Source organism: Choloepus didactylus, chromosome 10 (genome assembly GCF_015220235.1).
Source record: "Choloepus didactylus isolate mChoDid1 chromosome 10, mChoDid1.pri, whole genome shotgun sequence".
NCBI lineage: Eukaryota > Metazoa > Chordata > Mammalia > Pilosa > Megalonychidae > Choloepus > Choloepus didactylus.
This window is the reverse complement of record NC_051316.1, coordinates 29,861,814-29,887,787: the sequence shown is the minus strand read 5'-3', so window position 1 is coordinate 29,887,787 and position 25,974 is coordinate 29,861,814. Positions and strand designations below refer to the sequence as shown.

General features: G+C 40.5%; 1 protein-coding gene across 2 annotated transcripts in view; it reads right to left on the bottom strand.

The window, feature by feature from the left end:
- The window catches only part of NTRK2 (neurotrophic receptor tyrosine kinase 2), a 365,369-nt gene that overhangs the window by 140,693 nt on the left and 198,702 nt on the right, over positions 1 to 25,974 (bottom strand). The window contains exons 12-13 of one of the 2 annotated variants that reach the window (XM_037797552.1): positions 17,835 to 18,023; positions 8,130 to 14,200 (exon numbers count right to left, since the gene is read on the bottom strand). In XM_037797552.1, coding sequence (XP_037653480.1) covers positions 14,172 to 14,200; positions 17,835 to 18,023 — 218 coding nt within the window. In that variant the 3' untranslated portion in view covers positions 8,130 to 14,171. Of the gene's footprint in view, positions 1 to 8,129; positions 14,201 to 17,834; positions 18,024 to 25,974 lie in introns of those variants that run through there. The other variant, XM_037797551.1, reaches the window with a different exon arrangement.

Sequence of the window (25,974 nt, the reverse complement as noted above, 5' to 3'; positions counted from 1 at the left end):
TGACATATTTCTTCTCAGAATTACTAAGAGCAAAAAAAGAGAATTTTCTTTTTTTACATTTCACAATCAATTTATTGTAAGACAAAGATGTGGCTTACATGGAAATTGTGTCTTGAGTATAAAGATCTTGGGCTGCTGAAATTTTACATGTATGATAGCCATTCTTTAAACAGCTCTTTAATAGCCATAGACCATGTTTTGGGGTCTTGACCTCACTATTTAGCAGTCTATTCCCATTCAGTGATTTGTCACTTGAACCTCATTTTCAAGAGATCATCAGAAAATAGGCATTGGTCTTTCAGGTTTCCAATTAGTAAAGCAATATTTTAAAATGCTAAATAATTTCTGATAGACATGACCTAAGTAGATCATAGATTGTAGAACTGGAGAGCTTGAGGGCACCTCAGCAATCATTTTCCCCCTTCAGTTTCCCTCTGAAAGTCTTCAGGTGCTAGTAAGTCCAGGAGACACATTTCAGACCAGTCAATGCCTTACATCTTTCCATAAATCTAGCCTAACTAGCAAGCAAAGAGACCGAGTTTACCATCAGTTTCATGCCTTACAACCACATCCAGTACATATTTAATACATTGTATGTTTAACTTCAATTCTGTGAATTACAAATGATAGTGTGGCTGCAAAATACCATGTTTGCACTGACACATATTAAATAAAGGAAATATATTAAATCACCTTACTGGCACTATATACATTATAATTAGGGTTAAGCATCTGTGATAAATAGTGCTTAACAAACCGCTCAAGCATCAAAAGCATTATGAGAAGACCAAAGTTTTATTAAACACTGAAAATTGCATTCTTCCCAGCAGTTGCATTGCAGGATAACGAACTCTCTATAAGTGGTGGCAGGGATGCAAATTCAATTTTGTACAAGACTCACAAACGCCATGATAGATTATGCTGGTGGGGACACAGTCCCCGTCTAGACAAAATGCAAAAATTTCCCCATGTTCAATAAATGTGTATAATTAAAATATGAATTACAACTAATCACTGGTATTGCATGCGTGTCTGGATGTCTGATCTTGTTGTTTCAAAAACAGCTAGCTGAAAGTTGAATCTCTCTCTTCTAGGTTTCAAGTTTCAGCTTTAAAAGAACTTTTGATATTTGTGAACTAGAAGGCACCCTACTCAGGCCCTAGAATTTACTAACTCTTCCTTAAAGTTTTGCTTCCAACCAAGTGCCATGCCCGAATTTTAACTTACAAGTGCAGGTTTTATTATACATATAAACAGACACTGTCTGAGGGAAAAAACTGAAGCAACTCTCATAGTTTTATTAATTTATTTGATTTACTTCTGGCTTCTCTAACCCAATCTTATTTATGTCAAAGTAAGTTGAAGCAGAATTCATTATGCAGTGAAATGCAATTTGAACACTTTTTATTGGAACATGGTGATTCAATCATTTCTCTCCTTAAGTCCCATTAGCTCTTTTCACATCATTTTGTACAGCTCAAATCACATAAGATGACTTTGCAAAGGAAATTTAAGAATTTGTGGGGAAGGATGGAATAAACATCCCAATAATTCCTTTTACTAAGCATACTAAGGCAGACAACAATTAAAATTTCTGTCTATTTTGCATTATGATTGCGTGTTATCTCTGAGGAAAATCAACTGAGTCAGTGAACATAACTTTTTTGAGTAAACTTTTGATGGAACTGCTGTTTCTAATCATCAAAGTGTCAGCAGTGTTGAGCCTAGTCTGACCCAGTTTGGGCAATTTTGCATTTTGTTTATTATGTGGATAACAAAATTTACCAAATTACTGCCAGAACCTTTCCTCTTCAAACGGGAGGGTTTAGGCATTTTTTTTCACTTGGGTAACTTTAGGAAGTGTTTCTGAAAAAAAAATTTGATCAGTAAAGATTTTTCTCGCCTGCCCTTTGTTTACCTGTTTCAGGTGCCACGGATATTCTTAGTGCATTGACAGCCAGAACTTAGAAACAGGTTGTTACCAAGGTCCATTCCCATGTGGATTGTTTAGAAAAGGGAACCATTTCCTCAGAGAGACATTGAACTCGATGCTTTAGAATGACGAGATTATCCCTGAAATGCTTGTTAAACCCCTGCACTACTTTGCCCTCCTGATCACAATTCCTATATCCTGAACTACCATGAATGAATTACTCCCATGTTTAGAAACCTGTAAAAGCTGTATGTGTTGCAAGAGCAGACCAAAGAGGGTAGGTGAATATCAGTGGAGGAGGGAGGACCAGGGACACCTCACCAGCAACGAAAGTCCACCTGTCCTCACCCAGCGTCACGTCATGAGCCTCTTACCAGGAGAACCTCTTGCTGGGGGTCTGGACTGCACCAGTGTTCCCCAAACTCCAACATGCATCAGAATCATCTGGCAGCTTCTTAGCAATGCAGATTCTCTGGCCTCACCTCTAAGGATCCGAATTTGACAGATGTCGGTTGGGAGGCAGAGATTCAATTCTTAGAAAGTATCTCCAGTGATGACAGCAAAGCAACAACAAAAACAGAGACTGTGCAGTGAAGCACAAAGGTCCAAAGGCTTTTGCTTGTTGGTGAGTGCCAACAGCTGACTGGCTAGCTCGAGGATGCAGGGTTAAGGATAAATAAGGGTAAATAGATACAGAACTCCTCCAACAATGGCATGCCCCAGCTTCCTAGGGTATTCCATAAGAAACAGGCTGGGCAAAGCCTCAAACTAAAGGCCACTACCACCACCTCTCAAAGTCAAGACTCTGGGTGACTCTCCATCAGAGATGAAGGCCTTGGACACCGGCTTCTCCCCTTGGGACTCATCCTCCACCTTATCGTCTTCAGGAAGTGCATGCCTCTTCAGCTTTTTAGAATGCAGAAAGTACTTTTATAGAATGGGAGGGACTTTCAGGATTTAAACTACAGGCAAAATGAGAAAGTTGCAGATACAACATTTCATTAGTTCATTTAGTAAATTTCCAACATAAACTGTCTCAAATCCTTTGTGGGTCAGTGTGTATGTGTGTGTGTGTTGGGAAGAGGAGGGAAGAGGACCAGCTGGATGGCTAGATAAAGGTGGAGAGATGGGCTTAGGATAGCATGTGCTTAAAGAAACACACTCTGGAATACAGGGTACCGGGACCAGGGTAGGGGTAGGAAATGGGGAGCTAATTTGTAGCTGGTGCAGAGTTTCCATGGGGGTGATGGTAAAGTTTTGGCAATGGATGGTGATGATGGTAACACAACATTGTGAATGTAATTAACAGCATCAAATTATATATCTGAATGTGGGCAAAAGAGGAAATTTTTGGTGATATACATGTTGCTAGAATCCAAATTAAAACAACAGCCACAGGACTGTGCAATACAAACAGCGAACCCCATGTAAACTATGGACTATAAGTAATAGAACAATTATAATAATATTCTCTCATCAATTGTAACAAAGGTACCACACTAATAATGCAAAATGTTAAAAATGGGGGAGAGTATATGGGAACTCTATTTTCTGCATGATCTTTCTGCAAACCTACAACTTACCTAATAAAAAATAATTAATTAAAAAATAATAATACAGCAATCCCAAAAAGAAAAAAAAAGAAAAATCAGACTCTGGCATCAGACCACCAAGGTTCAAATCCTCATTCTTCTGCTTATTAGCTGCATGCACCTGGGCCACTTGTTTAAATTCTCTGTCCCTTATTTTCTGCATCTGTGTGATTAAAATAACAATAGCACCTTTTGCACAGGTGCTATTTTTATGTAAGTTTAAAAAGATATATAAAGTACATTGTACAGTGGCTGGCATGTATTGACTGAATAATAAATATTAGTTATTATTGTGTCCATGATAAAATAAAACCTTGAATGAGGGCATTCACTAAGCAAGTTCTTAGTTTCCTGATCCAGTTTATGCCCCTAGATTACCCAGTATCCATGTTGGAGGCTGAGGTCTTGATTCACCCAAATTTTTCTTCTTTGTCCCCAGGAAGGAGCTGTCTGATGCATCCAAAGGAGTCAGTCCTGAAACCTCTTCCTATCCTTTGCCCAGAACCATCTGAGTTTCTTTTTGACAAACGGGCTCCTCACTCATCTTCCCAGCAGCCCTGTCTTCATCCCTAAGCCTCAAATCTTCCCAATGACGACTGCTTTCAGCCACTTGAGGTATACTCTTCCAGTTTTTCCAAAATTGCTCTGCTTTCAAGTCTTCACCTCCCTACCCTTTTTGGTCTCCTTCTGGAAGCTTTTATGTGCTCCTTATCACCAGTTCTCCAAATGGAAGTCACTATTGGAACTTCAACTTCAGATGTGTCACTTTTATTCTCTCCTAATATAAAATATAAAGATTAGCTTACCTGAATCCCAATTTACCAAACCAGACAGAACTCTCAAAATGTAAATGACTTGGGAAGTAGAAGAGAAAGAACCAAAAACTAAAACGAAGCTTTAAACCCATCATTAACAAACAAAGCCATGGCCACTGGGGTAGATAATACACAAATTCAAATGGAAATGTAACTGAATTTCTGCTCCTAACAGAATTATAGGGAAATTTACCTTAGTAGCCTTGCTTGAAGCTCAATGAATTAGAGATGCATTTATCTCCAAAGCAAGCTACAGAAAAATTACAAATAGATAAGATCATTCATTCATTTGTCCATTTAGTTGTTCAACACATGTTTCCTATGCACCTACAATGTTCTGGGCACTGACCCAGGAGCTGGAAATACCAAAGCACTTTTTTGCTCATTGAACAGTCCATGATTAGGAACTTACAAAAATGTCAATAGGTATTTATTGCCATCTGCAATTTTCAGTATCATTGAATGACTGCCTCTGAATTCCCTGGTAAGATTTAACTTCCTGATTACACATTCATCATTTGACAGAGACATATGATTACATACTCTGAGCCTAATCTAAACTTTCGTTCCCACTCTGTCTGCCCCTCCCCATCCTGAGTTTCATTGTTAGAGTTCCAGATAGACTTATTAGTCAGAGATTTGTTTATTTCATTTCACTGGAAGAATGTTCCCTATTGGCATATGTACCTCCTTCCATGTACACACACACAACCCCTCCCCACCAGGGGCAGCAAAAGGACTCATCATATTCTCTCCTTGGAAATATTTCAATCCTTTTCTCTTTAGGCTCATTCCAAAGAGTCAACCAAAACAGCACTAGGACTTGTGCCTCCACAAACCCCAAAGGGCTGTTTTGGTTTTGCATTTTTGTACTAACATATGCATATGAGTTCAGCGGGCTTGGAAATCTTTAGTAAACAATGTTTTGATTTTATTATTTTTTGTCATGATAAACTTTGAACTGCAATTGAACAATTCATACCCCAAAGTCTGCTGTTTTAGAAGTTATCAAAATAATTAAGAGAACACACTTTGGGCCAGAGAAGAATTATTCATTTTGGCTAAGCCTCACCATTCTAACTCCTCTACACTCATCAAGTCAAGGAAAGATTTGTGATATAGCATTTTCAGGGAGCACTCAGTATTCCACCTATTAAAAGACTAATCTGAAGCATTAGCCACATATGCAAATGTGTGTGAGCGTACGTACCTAACACAAGGTAGGTGCTCAGATGTGTCAGCTCCTTGATTCTCTCCTGACCTTATAAAGCTCCTACATGCATGTCCTTTTCTTGTAAGAGATGCCAATTATTAGCACCAACTCATGTTTTTAAAAAGACTCCCTAAAGGCTACAGATCTATGAGAAGTCTGACCACTTTCAATGAGCCAGTTTGGAAACATGGACCTTTGCACTGAGAAATGAAAGAATGAGTTGTAGAGGGAGAGCCAGAGAGGTGTCTTGTCTGTCCTAGGAGATGGATACACACAGCTGGTGTTGAGACTGTTTCCTGTGGAACAGTGAGCGGGAAGCATTATTAACTACTTATGCTGCCTTAATCTCCCTGGATCACAGCAGGTCTACAGATGCCTCAAAACCCACAAATGCCTAAAGGGATGCCATAAACGTCTATAACCCAATTTGCTCATAGAAGCACTTGGCACACTTTTAATTCTCTCTCTTTTGGAAAGGTGGACACCGGGTTCACACAGGAAATGTGAGGGGCTGAACTCAGAGCAGTCAAGTCATCCCCCCAAAAAGAAAAAAGTCAGAGATCTGTAGTACAGTATAGTGCTTTGGTATATCCAGCTCAATGTTTTCACTAGGACTTTTTCTGAAATAAAACAAAAAGGCAAACTTTTCAGTGTAGGTTTAGCAAAAAAAAAAAAAAAAAAATCAATGGGATTTTCGATTCTTTTCACTATTTCAGGAGCATAAAATAAAAATAAGGGTTTTATTAGTCATGATTATTTCTGATTTCTGCCAATCACTCTGATGAAGGAAGACACCACTGCTGCCCAAGCGAACACAGTCTCCCCATCACCCTAAGCCTGGACACTGGAGTCTGCCCTCACCAGCTCTTTCCTCCTTAAACACAAAGATCACTACCTTCCACCCGGTCATTCCCCAATCTTCATTTTTGAAGGTCATTGCTTTCCATCAAGATAATGTGATTGACCCACATGAGAGGTGGAATCCTGACAGTACAATTCCTCTTGCCACATTAGAAAATTATTATTATTTTTGGAAATATTATCATTATTATTATTATTAAAAGTGGATATTATTTTTTGGAAAAGGTCACCAGCAGCTCTAGACTAGTAAGAGCCTGAGGCTTCATGGAGGCAGATGTGGGTCTGAATAGCCTTTCCCATGAGTTAGGGGTGTAATTAGGGTTAGTTATTTTTCAACCTCTCTGAGCCTGTTTTCTTGCCTGCAAAATAAACTATAAGGCTATTCTGTAGCATTGTAAGGATGAACTTTTTAAATATTTTTAAATTTTTTTTAATGTGAAAATACACCCCCTCGGACCTGGCACATAAAAGTCATCTGATGCTGTTGTTCATAAAAAGGGAATGCAGACATTACACAAGGGGCTCATGACATTAAGAAAAAGGCCTAGGAACGATGGAATATTCAAAATCTCATATATTGTATCTTTAATTTAGCAAACATCCTACTAAAGCTCCAAAGGTGGGGAACTCAAGCAATAGTTAATAATTAAAAAAATTAAAGAATTTCACCTAATTTTTTTAAAAGTCCATCCAAATTTTTTTACCTAGATTATTTCTCACATTTGCTGGGAAGGTCTCCTGACTTACCTATCCTTTTCAAAATAAATTGTATTTTGGCAGCCGTATTCACTTCCTCACTCGAGAGTCACATCCCTCCCACTGCCCCCCACTCCCACCCCAGTGCATTGAGTGCACATCTCTGCAGTTATTTCATTAGACAGCACAGAGTGGCTAAAGCTGGAGATGCTCAGGCTTCCGAGCAAGGCAAGTCAGGGAAATGTATCTCCAGGGGCAGACGCGGTGGAGGTGAGGAGGACAATTAGGCCAGGGCTGCAGAAGGGAGAGAAGGCTGAAAGATAATCAGCCGAGCAGTTAATGTGCACAAAACTGGGCTTTGCAAAGGCCAGAGGTCTACAGGAGATCCAGGCCAAAGAGGAACCCTGAGTCCAGGGCTAGGCTGGGGCAAAGCAAGTGAGATTCTCTCCTGGTGCACAAAGCTTAAGGGAAAGCTGAAGACTCAGAAAACAAGAAAAATAACATTTTAATGCAATCTTTAAAAAATAAAAAGGTATACAAAAACCCGTGGTGAAGAAGTATCAAAATTTTAAATAAGGATAGGATCAGGCCCTGCATTTGCAAAACTCTCCTCACTCACCTCACCCTAATCCTGGTCTATTGGATCCTGGGCTTATTTAAAACTTTTATATTTTGTTTGCAGATCTTTTTGAATTATTATTTTTAAAATACTGCATTAAAATGTCATAGATCTCGATTACTGTGATTTTGGGTGCTCCCTTAAACTGTGTGCTTGAGGTCGGTGCCTATTTGCCTCTCCTTAGTTCCTGGCCCTGCCTGAATGAAGCGGGGACTGTGTGCTAGTCTGGCTGGGAGAGGTTTGCCCTGGAGCTAAATAGAAACAAATGAGGATCAGCTGTAAGGGGCTGTCGGTAGTGCTGTTAGGAATCCCAACACCGAACTATGTTTTCAAGTCTGTGTAGAGAACACTTTTTTTTGTAGGTGACAAAAGTAGGCAACAGAGACCACAAACTGATACTCTTACTTTTATTGGTATACACTTTTGGCTCTGAATGATCGACTACATCACAAATTCCAATACAATAGAACTCATTTTCCTGAAGATGTCTCTGTAATAAAGAATCCCAAGCTCCGACTGATCACATGTATGTATGCATAGACAATCCCCGAAGTGACTGAACATAGAAAGGAATACAAGTCTTGTTTTAGATCCACTCCATTGTATCAAATGAAAGGGGAGTAAGGGCTAGCAATATTTTAGCAATCAACAGAGCCCCTTGCCACAAGAGAGAGCTGAACTGCCGAGACCAGTGCTCCAAGCACCAGGCAGGATGCCCAGGCAGAAAGAGGCTCTTTGCCCATAGTGGGGAAGCTGGGTGACCTTAGGAATGTGCCCATCAGCAGAAGGGTCTCCTTAGAAAACATCAACCCATACCCACCTACACAGGTTCCCTCTCTCCAAACGTGGGGACCATCTGAATGAATTCCCACTCAACACACCCCTTCCCCAAGCCTTCCCACACCCTAGAGTCCTTCCTCATGCTGGGGCAGGAGGTGAGATAAAGGTCAGGAACCACCCAGAACTTCCCAAGCAGAAATAAGAGGGGCACTGAGATTTTCAACACCAAGGGTTGGGCTGGTGTGTTAGCCCATCTGGCTGAGATCCACTTTAACTGAAAACTTGGGATATAATTTGTAGGACAGAGCAGAGAACATACAGAAGCCCAGTGGAGAAGTGTGATTCAGAAAGTGAGTGGGCATATTATTATCATTGCCATTTGGCCATTGCCTTACTCCCCAAAGCTCAGGATCCCAGGAACTGAAGGTGCAGCTCCCCATCACCAATGTCTTCCTAACAAAATGAATGTCTTACCTTTCAAACCAATGTTGATAAATGTCTACTCAAGGGTTAAGGAAAACTAACATCTTACATGTACACCAAGTAATTTTACCATCACCTTAAAACAAAGGCTCTCAACTGGGAAAGAAAAACCCTAAAAGTATCCCTCTGACAGAGCATCTAACACTTCAGAAAGAGAAACCATCCTCCTCTAAATATGGCTCAAGCAACTATACACGTTCATAATTGCTTCTGTGGATGTCAGAAAATGGCATTATTAGAACTAGGAAGAAATGAGATAATCATTAGTGTCATGATTCCCGAACCCCAATACATAGAGTAAAGGAGCGAGAATGGCAGAGCAAGATGGAAAAAGGAATTTATTTTTATGATTCAGAAAAAGTAAACCCAGGATAGCAAGAATGTGAAACCAGTCAGTTCAGCTATCCAGAGTACTAGATTAATAGAAGGTAAGAATATGAGTTCTGTTTCTGGTTAAATTAGTTAGTTTCCTTAGCAGCAAACCAAAGTCCAGCTGACTTACAAAAGCAAACTTTATTTTGGGGTGAAGGGTGAGCATTGGGCATGGAAGTAGAAATGGATCTGAACATCCACCATTCCAATAAACAACTCAGGTGATGGGTCGGTGGTGACATCTCTGCTCATTTTATAAGAAGACATACCATGCAATTCCCTTCAGCGAAGACATTCACTCAAGTGCAGGATGGTTCTTTTGATATTGATAGTTTAGGATTTTACCCTGTCTCCTCTATACCAACCACTTTATTGGAAAATTAGGAACATGGAACTCAGTCTAAATGCCATGATTATCTAATCATGAGCTTCTGTTGTGCTTTAACACACCCAAAAGGTTAATGATATAGTTAAATCAACATGCTGAAAAATAGCAACAGGATGAAAAGAATGTTGATCTCTACCCATACTCATAGAACATACAGGAACTGATAAGAATAATATAGAAACTAGGCATGAGAGAATTGTTTAGTTTCTAGGACTCCCCCCACACACACTTTGGTTCAAAATCACACAAATATAATCTCTTACAGATTACAGGAATCTATTCGTTCTGGCTCATATTTAGAATCTGACAATATTACTGTGCAAAATACCAACAGTGACATACTATTTTATGCCATGGTATTGATAGAGGCTCCTTGCCAGAACCTCAGTCTGTCTGGGTGCCTAAGACATCAAAAGAGGAAGCTTTTCATGATGGAAAAATCTGTTGGTCTTTGGACCGCTTATTCCACCAAGTTTAGGTAAGGCCAAATACCCAAAGGGAGACTCCAGTCCATCAGAAGTCCTTTGCACAGCCCAGGAATCCTGGGGTGGGAGAACAAGCATCCCTAAATATCAGGAATCATATTAGCTGTAACTAGCCTGGCCTTTTAATATCCAGAACACTCAGCTCCCTAAAGGGCACTAGCTAGCTATATTGAAGAACTGAGAGAAAAGAAGGGATTATCTGCTGAAGTTGGGCAAAAAACTACATTTGGAGTCATGTAGAGTGTTGATCCTAACCTGGAGCTCCCAACCTGCCTTGACAGTAAAAGGGAGACTTTTACTTTCTGAGTCTTTCCAACCCCAGCCTGGGCCCATATCCTCTAGGATATTTACCACATGACAGCTGAGCTCCCCTGGAGTTTAGGATCCTCCAGTCCACACCTGACAATGTCAACCATCGCCAACCCTCCGGTGCACCACCAACAAATGAGAAATAAGGAACTGGCAATAAGACACTGAGTGTACTTCCTATGGATACTCCAGCAAAATCCACCAACGATGAACCATTACTATAGAAATATGAACAAAGCCCAGTGTAAATAAAAGCAAGGACACAGTTAGATTTTACATCACACGAGATTAAAGGGACATTCACAAGACCAGAAAGCCACATGTGCAAATGATATCTTCAGCAGTTATCTCTAACTATCAGAGTTACAGGTGATTTTTTATTTCATCTTTGTCTTTTATGTTTTCCAAACTTTCTACTATAACCTAGGTTATTTATTTTTATTTTAAAAATATCTCATTTTAGGGCACCAGAAGGCATTTGGGGGAATTAAGACTTCATTTTTTCTTGCAAGCAAAAATCATTAGGCCTGTACTACTAGGGTGACCAGATCACTGTGGTTTGTCTAGGACCGTAATGGTTTTAAAACTGGAAGTTCTGCATCCTAGGACCTTCCTCAATGCTGGGCAAACCAGCATGGTTGGTGATCCTAATATGGATCCTTTTTCCTTTGAGTCCCCTGGACTGCCTTTTAATTTTCCCCTCAATGAGGGAAGCCAGGTGTACACCAGCAGAAACACTCAGCATTCTCTCACCAAAAGGAAGCAAACCCAAATGGGAGTAGGGGGACATCATTCAGGTTTCCTCTGGGATGCTGTCTCATTCACCCTCCTTTTTGGGGCTAACCCTCCAGCATGTGATTACCTTCTTGCTTCACTACCAGATTGAATTAAGTAATCGCTCTCTCCCCAGTTTTTCATAGTCCATGGTTTAGAGCAATTTTTTTAACATGCCTTTCCAAAGAATTAAGAACTATGAAGGGAAAGAAAACCAAAACAAAATACCACTACAACACCCAATGAGCATAAAGGACAGCATTATTGTGCCCATCACTAAGGAGAGTTGACATGATGAGTAATCTGAGAAGTTACCCAACCATGGTGGGTTACCCTCCTGGGCTGGCAGAATTAGGAAAGGCAGAGAAAATCTGCATTTCACAGGGAGAAAACCTGCACTTTGTTATAATAGCTACCATAAAGGATTGAGCAACACATCCAAGAAAAACTCCAACCATGCCATCTCTACTTAACCATAGAGAGTACTCAATAGTTCAAAGCATCTGGTAGAGCCTAAGAGGCTCTTCTGCATCCGTGTTTGCTGAGCTGACCCTGGTCCACAATTTGCCAGCACACACAAGAGCATTCAATCCAAAATCAAAGTAGAGGTGCCATGGAATTAGATCAATCCTGCTGGTACACGCTCTCCAGTTCACCCGGGCCTTGGGAAATGCCCAGAACAAATGCATCAGGAACCTGCATCTGCTGGAAGGTGGCCAACTTGTTGACTTGGGGGAAGTGTACTGAGATGTCAGATGCTTGCAGGATGCCTCATTCCACCTCGGCTGGCTGATGATGTGGAAGTAAAAATTGTTTTCAGAATGTCACTATGAATGGTTCCCCCCACCCAGATCCATAGCCATTTTCCCCTCTCAGCTGTCAAACGTAGGATGGGAGTATTCAGTGTATCCCCAGTATTCAATATGTCCTATAAACAGGTGGTATTTCTATTTTGATAACAAGTAGTATCACCCAGTGGTCAAATGTGAATTAAAAAGATCTCTCATTTTACTTACTGTGACTGTGTCTGAAATGATTTGCTAACAGATTCTCATCTCGATTATTTCAATTAATAATGCAGCATGTGTTTGTTCCCTTTCTTCTAAGGAACTTGAGTTACTTTTTAAGCATCATTTGATAGTTTCTTACTCTCTCCTTTGGAGATGAAAGGGAATATAATGTCAAATTGTTTTTACTAGCAATGGGGGACTAGGGCATCAAGAGGGGAAAAGAATCAGACTGGGACATACAAAATGCAACAATGTGCCATGAAGACCCTCGTGGGATGAGTTGCCAACCCAGTGTGTGGGAAACGAAGCAATTTCTAAGGATCCTAAAATAGCTGCATTCTCCCTGTCCTAACGCTCAAGCTAGGCAGAATGGAGTTGGCTTATTTTTAAAATGCAGGCCATGGCCTTCAAAGGCACACAAACAGTTCCCAAAGCAGCTTTTACTTGGCCAATTAAATACATGGAAGAAAATATAATTTTGAAAGGCAAAATTAATCAGCAAAGAAAGTGCTAAAACAATCCTTGCTGTTTGTTTTTAAATCCTATCCCTGATCATCAAAATGGACCATCGTCACACAATTGCCCTCAAGTTTGAAGATAACCTCAGCTAACTTTCAGAGCCTCCATCTTTTGATCCGTTAAAACGTGTTCCTGGGGTCCTGGATGTAATTCAGAATTTTTGCTCATGTGTACTCAAAGTTACATTGTGAATACGTTCAAAAGCTTCTGCAGTTGCTTGAAAAAGATCATCTCCATTCCCTCCCTTCGTTGATGACAATGGCAATGCAGACGTCTGTGCCCTGTGTGATATGTTCAACTACTGGTAAGACACTTCTTGCCTTTATAACATCTTATTTCCTTAGTCCTAGCTGGTCTAGGAGTCTGTGCTGATCTTTAAAATGCCTAATAAGCATGTGACTAATGGGAAAACACATACACACACACGTGAACTCTAATACTTGGAGAAGTATGGCACACTCTGGGAGAATTCAATAAATACCCATTTCATTGGAAATGGGATTGAAGAAGGAAGAAGTCAGACTTCTTTATAAGCATCTGCCACAGGAGTTCCTGGCCCTAGGTTACACGGCGGGCATGCTGTCCAAGGACAAAACAACACACACAGGTACATATTTAGAGCCAATTCTAATTTGACCTAGACTCTAGGCCTAGGTCCCTAGCTAATTTACAAGGCTTCTCTAGGAAAGACACAACTTTAGAGGAGACAGTAAGTCTATGGCACCCACTTTCCCTGCAGGGGAAGATGTAACGCATTCCCACCCTTCAAGAGAACCCAAGATTGATGTTTTGGGGGTTTTGCTTTTCTTTCCTTCTTTCTTTCTTTCTTTCTTTCTTTTTTTTTTTCAGCTCAGAAGGTGTGTTTCCACTGTACCCTGTCAAAAATTTTCTCGACAGTCAAGGAGAGGATAGCAGCACACGGCCCTTGAACCAAGTTTGCAAATCCTACTAGGAAACCACCCCGTGCTCTCAGATGATGTGATTTTCAGACTTGGCTAAACAGACTAGTTGAATTAAAGACCAACTCCAGACTTGATGTTGCTGAGCTCATCAGCTCCAGCTTGCCATCCTGATTGATCGAGGAGATGGGTCTATAGTTAAAATGGCATAGCGCTTTGAGGGGTTAGTCATTAGAGCACACTGCTTTGTCTTTGGAAGGCAACTTCTTGCTTGGCTAGGTTATGGAAGCTAAGGAATGACGTCAAGATGTTGTCTGGCCAGAATTTGCAGAAAACCATAGAACTCTTCTCCTCCATCAGGCATGGATTTAGCCTCCTTTAATTCCTGCAGTGACACAGGAGCCTCCAAATACCAAATTATTATCAGGCGGTCTTGGGGGAACCTCTGGGCCCTGCAATAAAGTAGACAGACTTGCTATTGGAAAGTGCTTGGGAGCAATGCAACCCCATTCAGATTGCTCTAAAATCCTGCAAATGATCTCTGGACTTTGTAAATGAAAACCTCACATAGCTCCTGATAGTGAAAAAGTGTGTCAGGAGTTACAGTGTATTGTCCTCCTTCATTTGGCTCCCCATTTTATGCATCATTTAAAGAAATCTGATTGGAGCATGTTTTTTGTTTGTTGGTTTTGTTATATTTGTTTGTTGTAATTTTTTTTTTAAATCCAAGCTGTGCAACTTTGGACAAAACACTTCTAACTCTCATCTGTAAAATAAGCAGTTTTTATTAAATTGTCTTTAAGGTCTAACTCAGGAATCACAAATGGTGGTGGACTATGGACCCAACCTGACTTGGTTAATGTATTTTATTTAACCCACCCAATGCTTTAAACCTTGCAAAACTCGTATAACCATAAACGTCCATCCTTTTTGGAAAAATCAGAATATCTGGTACTATCAAGCCCATGTCCCAGCGGGGCCTTCAGTACCCCATATCATCTTTCCAATTCAGCTTGTTTCCTATAATTGACCTGTCGTATCTCTGCAGGCAATTGAGGCTCAGGCCCTCTGCTCTCACCAATCCTATCATCACGCCTATCTCATTGCTCTGTGATTACACAATGATATGTTATTAACTGTCAGCTTCCCCAATAAGACTCCTTGAGGGCAGTGAACACATGATCATTGTCACTGATCTCCAGTTTCTAGCATTGCAGGTGTATTGCGGGTAATCAATAAAAATTTATTGAATTGAGCGTCACCTTCTATGTTGGATTCTTACAATTCAGGGAAATGAGACTGGGACTACTGTTCACAAGATTATACATATTTTCTAAAGCTAGCATCTTTGAATGGCAAGCAGCTTCAGAAAAGAGATGCAAAAATGCTAGTCCCTGATCCAAGCCTCCAATGCACCCAGAAGAATGCTGGTGTACTGTCCATGGGATATTTTGCTTTAAGCAAAAAGAGGTTCTAAACTCTCTCTGAGATCTTCTTAAATTTGTTTTATTAAGAGGTAACCTCTGCAACTTCTTGGGAGAGCCATTGTTTAGAGGTTGGTTTGTAATAATTGAGCTAAGCTCTCAAAATTACATGAGCCTACAACAACAGATCCCTCTGTATGTCAGATCTATGTATTTTGTAATATTTTAATTTCTGGATGACTAAAATTAGAAAGTTCACATAATTAATTTTAGTTAAAAGCTTATTTATGTTAAAATTGTTATCTAAAATAGTTTAAATACACTAGTACATTGTTAAAAATATGTCTAATAGATAAACTTCAGTGAAGGCAAGTTTGGTAGAATAAAATGAAAATGTGCTGAGTCATCTTTACCTGTTAGAAGTCTGCTGATGCTCAATACTGCAGTAAAATACAACCACACTTAGCCAATATCAAAGATCCAGCATGCTCCATGCTATGGAGGCATAGTTCAATAGACAAAGTCCCTGCTCTCTAGGAGCTTACAATCTATCTTAGACAAGACTGCAGAAATGCATCCACAAGAGTGGGTGTATTTGCTACTGAACAAAAGGCCAAAAATACATTGAAGATAAAGGAAAAAACTATGAGATGATGACATTTAAAGGAGGCTGAAGGGAAGGAGAGAAGTAAATTGCTTCTTCACTCCCATTTCTTTGAGAAAGGATTCATGGAAGTTGTGTGGTTTTAAGTATTCATAAAATCATGAAAGAGGATATGACTTGGAGCCATATCCAAGATGGCATAGCTTGGATCACTGAGTCATGATGATCCAAGATGACTGAGAACACTGAGTTGGATAAAGACAGTTGGGTAAAGGGCCCAATGAGGATATAAGGAAGGAACAGCCAAATGTAGAATCTATAGTCTGGAGCTCTTAGATAGAGGCCAGGAGCTGAGAGGAGACTGCAGGTTTCCTCCACTCTCCTCCAGTTCCTGCTAAGTTTGAGTGGCATAGAGTAGACAAATCACAAAACCAAAACTCCTCTAAAAATGACCAAAATGTCTAAACCCAAACCTTTACAAAAATCTCCATTGTCTCTAGATTAAGGAAGCCAATTTTGGAAATTCTTTTATGACTTCTAAAGGGAGAAAGCTCTTCCAGTAGGAACTACAGACTTCACAGCCAGCTAGTTCCCTTTATTCTATAGGCTCCCATTTCATTTTTTGTTTGTATGAGTGAAAACGATCAAAACCATGACAGATCCTCCAACCATGGTGGCCCTGCATATTCAATATTTGACGGTTATATTCAAATGTATGCAGGATGTTTCAAGGACTTTTGGCGGATGCATACCTCTTCAAAGGATGCACAATTTAAGCAATGTTGACACCATAAGGGCAATATTAGGATTAATAATAACTTGATTTCAAATAATATCTTAAGTACTTCAAGGAGCTGAATATTCTTCACATATGTTATTCTATTTTGTTGTCATATTATATAGTAAACTGAAATCTATGATGGGGTCCAGTCTCACACATTACAAGTTTTTAATACTGTTCTTCCTAACTATTAAACTCAAAACCAACCCTAAACATACCTTGAGATAAATTTGAATAGGAGGAAGTTACAGGAGTTCCCCTATATATGAAAAATCTGATACACATTGCTGATACCCCTTATCCCATGGGAGTTCCCAGTGGAAAATCAGTCTCCAAATCAGTTCCCAAAGACTAACCTTGCAAAAGTTTTACCTTAATTCTGAGGCAGGGCAAGAACACAGTACTTATGACTGGGCAAGAACATGCAACTGAAGATACATACTCATCAGTTCCCTTCATCAGGAGCCCTTGGGGATCTGAGCCACCTGATGTGCTTGCAAGCATGGCTCCTTTTTCATGTGTGAGAAAGACCTGGAGTTTCAATGGCAGCCAGTTTTTCCACTGTGGTTTTGTTTTTTATTGTCCTAAAGAGTCTACTCCATTTTTAAACACTTGGGCATTTTAAACATTTTAAACATATCTCAAAAGATAGAATAAGGGGCTCAGAGGAAAATCCCAAGCTTCTAAAACCAATGATTCCCCACAGGTGCTAATAGATTGAGTTGGTTCAAAAAATACGAGCCAGCCTAATTAACATGAAAATCATCTGTTTCTGTGTGTCTTTTTCATTATGAGAGCATAGCAAGGCCTCATGCTGAGAACTAGGACTGAACAAAGAATTCAGAACTACCTGAACACATCACGTTCTTTACTGCCGATGATGTATATTTTAACTACTTTCAATAAACCACATTTAAATTACATGAATTGCCTGTCTTCTGCAACTGATGCATGTGCATTCTAATGATACTCCTGGTTTCTGTCTCTATCTTTTTCAAGATAAGCATGCCTTGATTTCAACTTCATGTTGATAAATGGCTTTGGAAAGTGGATTCCAAGAGAAGTCAGTATCTGCCTGCACTTCTGATCCCAGCAGGAGACACACCCTGAGAATTCCATAAGCAACAAACTAGAGGATCTATTTCATGGGCCAAGAGCCCCAAGAATACTCAGACATTTCACCCGCTTCCAGACATCTTTGTCAGGGCTCTGATAAACAGGCTGGTAGATACAGCTCTGGAGCAAATGGGCCAATAAGTATAAACAGCTGTACTTACATGTGTCTGGCTTGAGCTGACTGTTGGTGATGCCAAAGTACTGGGGATTTTCAATGACAGGGATCTTGGTCATTCCAATAATGACAGCATCCGGGCCGCCCTCTGAAGAAGATGGGGTGTTACTCCCATTGGAGATGTGGTGGAGTGGGCTTGCAGAATCATCATCATTACTGATAACTGAAGCTGGGCCTGGAGTTGGAAAAAATAAATACTCTCCTGTAATTTTTTAACTGCTTCATGGAGCTGTAAGTCACATGCATAAAATTCACTCATTTAAAGTGAAAGACTCAGAGAGTTTCAATATATTCACAGAGGTGTGCAAACACCACCACAATCTAATTGTAGAACATTTTCATCACCCCACTTAGCATCCATGCCCTATTCCCTACCCCAGCCCTAGGCACCCTCTAGTCCATTTTCTATCTCTATTTGCCTATTCTGGACATTTCCTATACATGGAGTCAAACAATATGTTGTCTTTTGTGGTTTACGTCTTCCACTAAACATAATGTTTTCAAGGTCCATCCATCTTGTAGCATGAACCAGTGCTTCATTCCTTTTAATTACTGAACAATATTCCATTGTTTGGATATGACATATTTTGTTTGTCTATTCATCAGTTGATAAACATTTGCGTTGTTTCCACTTTTGGGGTCTTTTGAATAATGCTGCTATGAACATTCTTGCACAGATTTTTGCATGGACAAATGTTTTCATCTCTTTTGGGTGGAATTGCTGGCTCATATGGAAGCTCTATGTTTAACATTTTGAGGTACTTCCAAACTATTTTCCAAAGTGGCTGCACTATTTTATGTTCCCACCAGTGATGTATGAGGGTTCCAATTTCTCTACATCCTTCTCCTGTAATTTAATATACAGTTTTCCTCTTTGCTCTCACAACACCTTTAGAAGACTCTCTCATCGCAACTCCCAGCATGAATCAAGTATCCTGTTTCAAAGGATACTGAAAGGTGTTATAAGAGTTTGAGGATCTGAGTTCCTTTCCCTGTTCTTTGGACAAGTCACTTACCCTCTTCAGACATCTATATCTACTTACATTAATAAAATATGAAAAATAACATCTTATTTTATGAGACCGGAATGAGACTAGTGTTATGAAAATGCCTTGTTAATTTAAATGTGCATTTTGATTATGAATTAGTACTACGTATAATACTAAATGAACCAGAATACTAAATGGATCAGAGTATCTCGGACTGTCCTATTACTATGTTTCTCTTTCTCTGTATTCTGTGAGTAGCTGCACCACCTTTGCCTACAAAACACTTTCATAACAACATTGGAATGAAAAATCAACCCCACAGTAAAGTTACCTGCTTTGCCTTTAGCAGTTAGCTATAATGTTCTTTGTAGAGTCATTACATAGATGTCTTTACACTACAGCAATAATCATGGCAATTTTTATACAAGACGTAAGTTCTCTAGCGCAGTCTCAGAATGTATATGTTCAGATGTACAGTCTACTGTATCTTACCTAAACAATTCATCCACTGACCACTAAACTATACTGTTTGCCACCAAAACTGGATTCACAGAGCTAAAGGCCTATGTTAAACCTTCAAAGCAATTAATATCTCCGTGGCTTCTGGTAGGCACACCATACATGGTGTGATGGTTAGGTTCACATGTCAAGTTGGCCAGGTGATGTGTCCAGGTGTCTGGTCAAACAAGCACTGGCCTAACCATTACTGCAAGGACATTTGTGGCTGGTTAATAAACCAGAAGGCTGGGTTATTAAATCATCGGCCAATTGGCTGCAGCTGTGACTGATTACATCAACGAAGGGTGTGTCTTCCACAATGAGAGAATTCAATCAACTGGATTTAATCCAATCAGTTGAAGACTTTTAAGTGAGACAGATAGAGGACCTTCACTTCTTTGGCTAACCAACGAAGCATTTCCTGAGGAGTTCATCAAAGTTGTCAGTTCGTTACCTGAGAAGTTCATCATTGGAGTTGCCAGTCTACTGCCTGCCCTATGGAATTTGGACTTGTGCATCCCCACAGTTGCATGAGACACTTTTATAAATCTTACATTTATAGATATCTCTTGTTGATTCTGTTTCCCTAGAGAACCCTAACTAATACACACGGGAAGTAGATAAACCCCCCTAGACATATATTACACATTTCTGACATGTACTAAACTGATGTAGGATCCCACTCAAATACCACTGGCACAGCTACTGGAAGATGCCAGAGGAAGATAGGGAGAGAAAGGATAAGAAGGAAAAGACAGAGGAGAGGCAGTAAACAGGTAGAATCAAAATCCCAGCCAAGTCAAATGCCATACTAGGGAAGGAAAAGTCTGAATTTCTACTTGCCTGGGCCAGGGAATGTGTTTTCATCAAACACCCCAGGATACAGGTTTTGGCAGCCCTGTCCATCCTTTTTCTTTTCCCTCACACTTAACTATTTCAACAAGAAGCATGGCAATTCCAAAAACAAAAGTTGTTTTGTCATATACTATCGAAGCACCTAAGAAATATAACAGTGACCCATCCCACAAGATCATATTTCCCCCTCATATGAGGATTATCACAGTTTGTACTGAGAGCAATCGGACATTCCCCAGCTAGCTGTGTCTTTAACAAACAATGCAGGAGGCAGCCAACTACTATTATAGGTAATTTTTTAAAGCATCCTCTCAAGGGGATGTGTGCTTAAGTTGCCTTTAATGATACACTCTGGCTCAATTCTGCAAACAAGTCCTCACATAGCCAATTTAGAAGCCACAGAGCACTCAAAGCACAGACAAACCCACCAGTCGTGAGTTCTTGTGCCTAGCTCAGCTGTGTTAGTAAAGAATGGAAATCTTGCCAAGGGCAGCTATAAAAACAAATTCTTTCTAATATCCTTAACCATCCCTGTTTTATGATTTGCTTCCTGACAGGCCTAGATCACTCAGAGCTTTAACCCAAATTCTGGCCAGTAATGGAAAATGGAAATGTTGTAGGTTAAGGTTTCTGTACCTTGTCGTGAAAATCTTCCCATGGCTGGCCCCCTCACTCTGTCCCATGTGCAGCTGTCCCCTCATGCAAGGTTACCAAAGCATGCTACCACCTGAGCTCCCTGAGGGGGTGCAATCAGAGCCCCTCATTTCTCAACAGATTCCAGGCTGCACCTTTACCCCCAGAAATGCAGGAGCTGTCATTTTCAAATGCACCACAGGCTGCCAGAAAGTCACCAACATTTCCTTCTGGAACTCTCTGCAAGGACGAGACATGAACAAACCCCAGTTGCTTTCTTCTCTGATTCTCTTCTGGCTCAAGCCAGGCTAGCAGCATTCAATCATTTTTGAGGAGGTTGATACCTAAACAACAATCTTGAGATTCCCCCAGGAATTCAGTCCTTAAATCATCTGTGATGTACACAGTTGAACCCTCACATAAAGAGTTCAACCAAGGTACAGTGCTTGTTCGTTGCTGTCACTTCCTCCTCCAAAGGATAACCCTTTTCTCCCCCTGTTCTCTCCAATTAAAACCCCCAACTCTGATATTACAGATCACAAGGGAATGCGGTCACTGTTGGAGGGGGGAAAATGCTTAAGCCTAAAAGCAGTTTAAGGCAGCAGAGATGATTTTTCAAAAGCCTTTTCGCTTTGCCAGAAAGTCGCTGTTGACAAATCTGAGCAACATGTAAATCTCGACAATTTATCAAGTGAGATGTTAATTCAAGTGTGGTTTTCTTCATTACTGATGTTCCAGATCGTGGAAGACTGCAATGGCTGGCAAGGTTGCAGGGATTAAGTCCCTTTTTCAATGAGCATGTTGTAGAAATGTTCTGTAGAACATTGTGTAGAACCTAGCAAAGTTGTGAAGGGGGAGAAAGCCCTCAGCTGGGACAATGAGTGTCTACATAATTTGACAGCAGCCTGTCTTGCCTATCACAGGGAGCATCTTTGTGTATCAGTGCATGTGTCTGAGCAGATGCTGTGAGAAAGTCAGACAGAAGAGTCAGGGACACATCACAGCAGTGTTATAAGAGATGCATAGGAGGACTTGAAAAAAGAATATTATAATATTAATAAAAAGTTTTAAATTACTGGGTATGTGCTCACTCGCTGAGGCTGGGGTAGGGAGCTCAGATGACTGAACTGACACATAGGAGTTCTGCCTGGAAACATTTTTAGCCCATTTTTATTTTAATATGTCTCAGGTGCAGAGACAGTCTTCTTTCATCAGAGTTGCTTGGTAACATATCCTGCAGACATGACTTTACAGACACTTTTATGCTGAACTTAGACTTATTTTCCCTTGATAAGAATCCATGCAGGTCATCTAAGAGAGGAGGTTTCCCTTCTCTCAATACTAATCATGTCTCCAAGGTGATGGGATTGATTATTGTCCTGATGGATGTAAATGGAGGTGCAAATCTCCAGAAAAACTCTATCTCTATCTCTATCTATCTCTATCTCTATCTTTATCTCTACCTCTATCTCTATCTCCATCTCTATCTCTCTCTGATGTGACCCAAAAGGGGAAAGCTATATTTTGAGGCTTTCCAGGGAAAAGCATCACTCTGCAGTGCAAAGTGATCTGGAAAAATATTTAAATGGTTGCAGCAAATTGCTATTTAGTAGAGAGGGAAGACCCCCAGATGGTGCTGTCAGTGGGAGGGTTTATCCCATCCTCTTCCTACACACACACACACACACACACACACACACACACACACACAGCACACAGCACAAGGCTTCAGAAGAGGGTGCTTTGGAGACTGCCCAGGCAGGACAGGCCCTCGGGTATCTTAGGAAAGTGACTATCATCAGCTGTATCTGAAATTTGCTTCTGGGAAGTGCAGAGGAGAAGGTCCAAGCTGGTTGAGCTTGACCTTCCAATTTCCACATCTCCATTTTCTCTTTGTTCATCAAGAGCCTTTACCTTGGAATCATCTGGATAGTTCAAGGTCAGGGTGACTTTTCCCCTTGCATGCCCTGTCTGGATCAGTCTGCTGCAGCCTGCCACCCCTGGGCTCAGCCAGCTGGTCATTTTTGGATCACTGAACAGAATAATTGAGGCTGCCCACAGGAAAGGGTCTGATGTCAGGTTCAAAAAGAAAAAGGAAACAGGGTTTCTTATAGGGATGGAGAGGATGAGATAAACAATAAGGGGTGATGGCTCAGAACTGGGAGAGTCCAGGACATTGATCCACTTCCCCTGCTTGCCACTTTACCTATGGAAACCTTGCTACCAAAATAAATACTAACCAGCAGATGCCCAGGATGATCACAGCTTGGAAAAGCACAGGAAAGATGCAAGGTGGCCTGTCCTTTCTGCCTCCTGTGCAATTCCTGTCCACTGCCTCTGTACCCATAAAAATAACTAATTGGAGTTCCCAAGAAATCACACCTGATTTCAATCCTAGTGATGAGCTACATCATCTGCAATCACTTGGTAAGCTCCGAACTCTGCCTTGCGGTTGTCAGCACATAGTTTGAATGCAAGAAATAGAATGCAATCAAGCACAAATCACAGCATCTGGACGTTAGAGTCTGTTTTGAAAGTTAGTGAAATGGTCATAAATGAACAGCTGATTTACCAATTCAGAAATCCATTCCATTACATCTCAGTCAATGGAAGAAAGCTGAGACCCAACCTTATCCAGGCTCGAATATTCAGCCAACTGTTTGCTGTCCATGTAGTTATATTGTAGTTCCATTCTATTTCCTTCAGCCTCTTAAAAACACATCACAATCTAGAACTAGGGCAAAGTAGACACTTTCCCATAGGACAAAAAGAAGTTAATTTCAAAATGCAAAACAGTTTACTGAACTCAATTAGCAAAAGTAGTGCCTTTCCTGGAAAAAATATAGATCTCCTTCAAGAAATCAGAAACCAGGAACACAGAAAATGAATCAAGAATCAAGGAATAGAAAGAGGGTCTAAGCAGTTTCATCTTCATTAAACAGCACAAACCTCATTTACTTATCCAAAGAATGAGTGGGTAACTACTTACCAACACCTTGTCTTGATTTTACTTTCCCAAATCCAAACCATGAGAAATCTGAAAACCACAACAAAACATAAAATAAACGTCGAAAGGGGAGCGTAAACCAGAGGCAGTCAGCACTATCCTTAGTGAAATAACTCAACAGATTCCCATGGAAAGCTCCATGGGGGACCGAAACTTCCTCTCAAACACCTGGAAACTGACCCCTGGATTTTTGCATAAAGATTTATTTCACATCCTGAGAACACTGGAGGTTCAAATCGGATAAGAGACAGCAGAATGTCTTCAAGAAATATGGCCCAACCCCAGGGTTGATGTCTCTAAGCAGTTTTCTCTCTACCTCACTTTCTTTCTTGCCCCTATGTGAAAAGAGCATTGCCTTGCATTGAGTCATCTAACAGGAGAGCTGCAGGGGTGAAAGACACAGTGCATTTGACAAATGTACTATGGTTCTGAACCACAGAACAAAGTGGGAAAATAATAAGAGATAACAGAGTTTTTCTGAAACTGAGATAGGTGGTAAAATAAAATAAAATATAAAATATAAAATAAAAAAGAACACAAAATCCCATAGGAGAGCTGATACTTCTGCTGGATGAGGATTTGAAAAGGAAAAAGGGATCTTAATTCTACACGGATTCCCACTACTGACTTGCTGTGTGACAGTGGGCATGGAGTATCTGTGTTTTGAAGCCGAGCTCTGTGCCTCTTACAACGCAAGACTCCACTAAGCATACATATCTGCCAAATGTTTTCAGGAGGTCCTCCAATAAATAATGCCACTGTGAAATATTTGTGTCCTGGGCCACACTGTTCCATTCTAGGTAGTCCCCACTGGGTTCAAAGTGAATGCTACAAAGGGAGGGGGCATTCCTGGTAAGGAAACAAATAAAGGAAAAGGAGGGGAAATAAGAAACTGTTTCTCTGCTCCTCAGATTTGTAGCAAGTTTCATAGAGCGGTTAGGATAAGCTATCCAGACAGAAGAGCCAAATTAAGTGAAACTATGTCCATAAATACTCTTTGCACACTCAAAAATACATGACAAAGTTTCTGTTATGATTATTATTTTTCCAAGTATAAGTTTAGGCTTTCTTTCCTTGGTACCCTACAACTTCACCCCTCCAAACTCTAAGCAGAGTTTTACTTCTGATTGATATTCCTCTGAATGCTTTCTTCCAGGTCTCAGAAGAAGAGATGAAGGCCTGGCCTCTACCCAACACCAAAGAAAGATTCCTTTGCAAAGAAGACAGTGGACCTCATTCAGTGGGTGTCAGCCCAGGGAGGCAGAGGCCATGCCCGCAGATTTCTTAGTTACCACTTACCCTCTTTCAAAACCAAGTGCCTTTGTCCTACCGGTCATTTTTTTTGTTTCCATATTTGTTTGATTTGCATAGTTTTAACTAAACCATGGATTGAAATTTTTAAGACTGCTTTTTCACTCAAGCATTTTTCCCCCCAGAACTCATGCTTCTATTTTACAGAGAACCCAATGGAGAACAAGGCAATAGCAACCCATCAGTGGGATTATTTCAGATTATTTTCTATCTTTTACTGTAAAAAACACAACTGCAATGAACATCTTTACATGTTTTAACAACTTCCTTCGCTATTTTCAAAAATCATTCCCTTAAGATAACTCCTAGAATTACTGGGTCAAAGGGCTGAATGTAGCCAAGGTTCTCAACCCATGTTGTCAAACTGCTTTCCAAGAACATCAGGTCTCACTTTCACCAACAGTGCATGAGTGGGGAGGAGTATGTTTTCCAGCCCCATCCAGTGGAAAAGCTAAGGGTAGACTGTTTTCCTACCTCCATCCAACCAGTTAGGCTCCACTCAACTGAACGGGGACCTGGTGTTACACCCCAAGCCTCCAAGGTTAGTGTCTTGCACAGGTGCAATAAGAAGAACTGCGGATATGGAGGCAGTAAGAAGCCCTCCCACATGTGCAGTCACAACTCACGAAGTGCCTCCACCCACCCCAGACGTTTCCTCCTTGGTCCTCAGCCAAACCCTGGGAGTAATATATTATCCTCTATTCATTGTCACAGCACAGAGATCCCAAGAGGCTGATAGACTCAGCAAAGGTCACAGCTCGTAACCGACTGAGCAGGGGCTCTATTTTCTGCATCCAAATCCAGTTTTATTGTTTCATTCTTTCAATCACAGT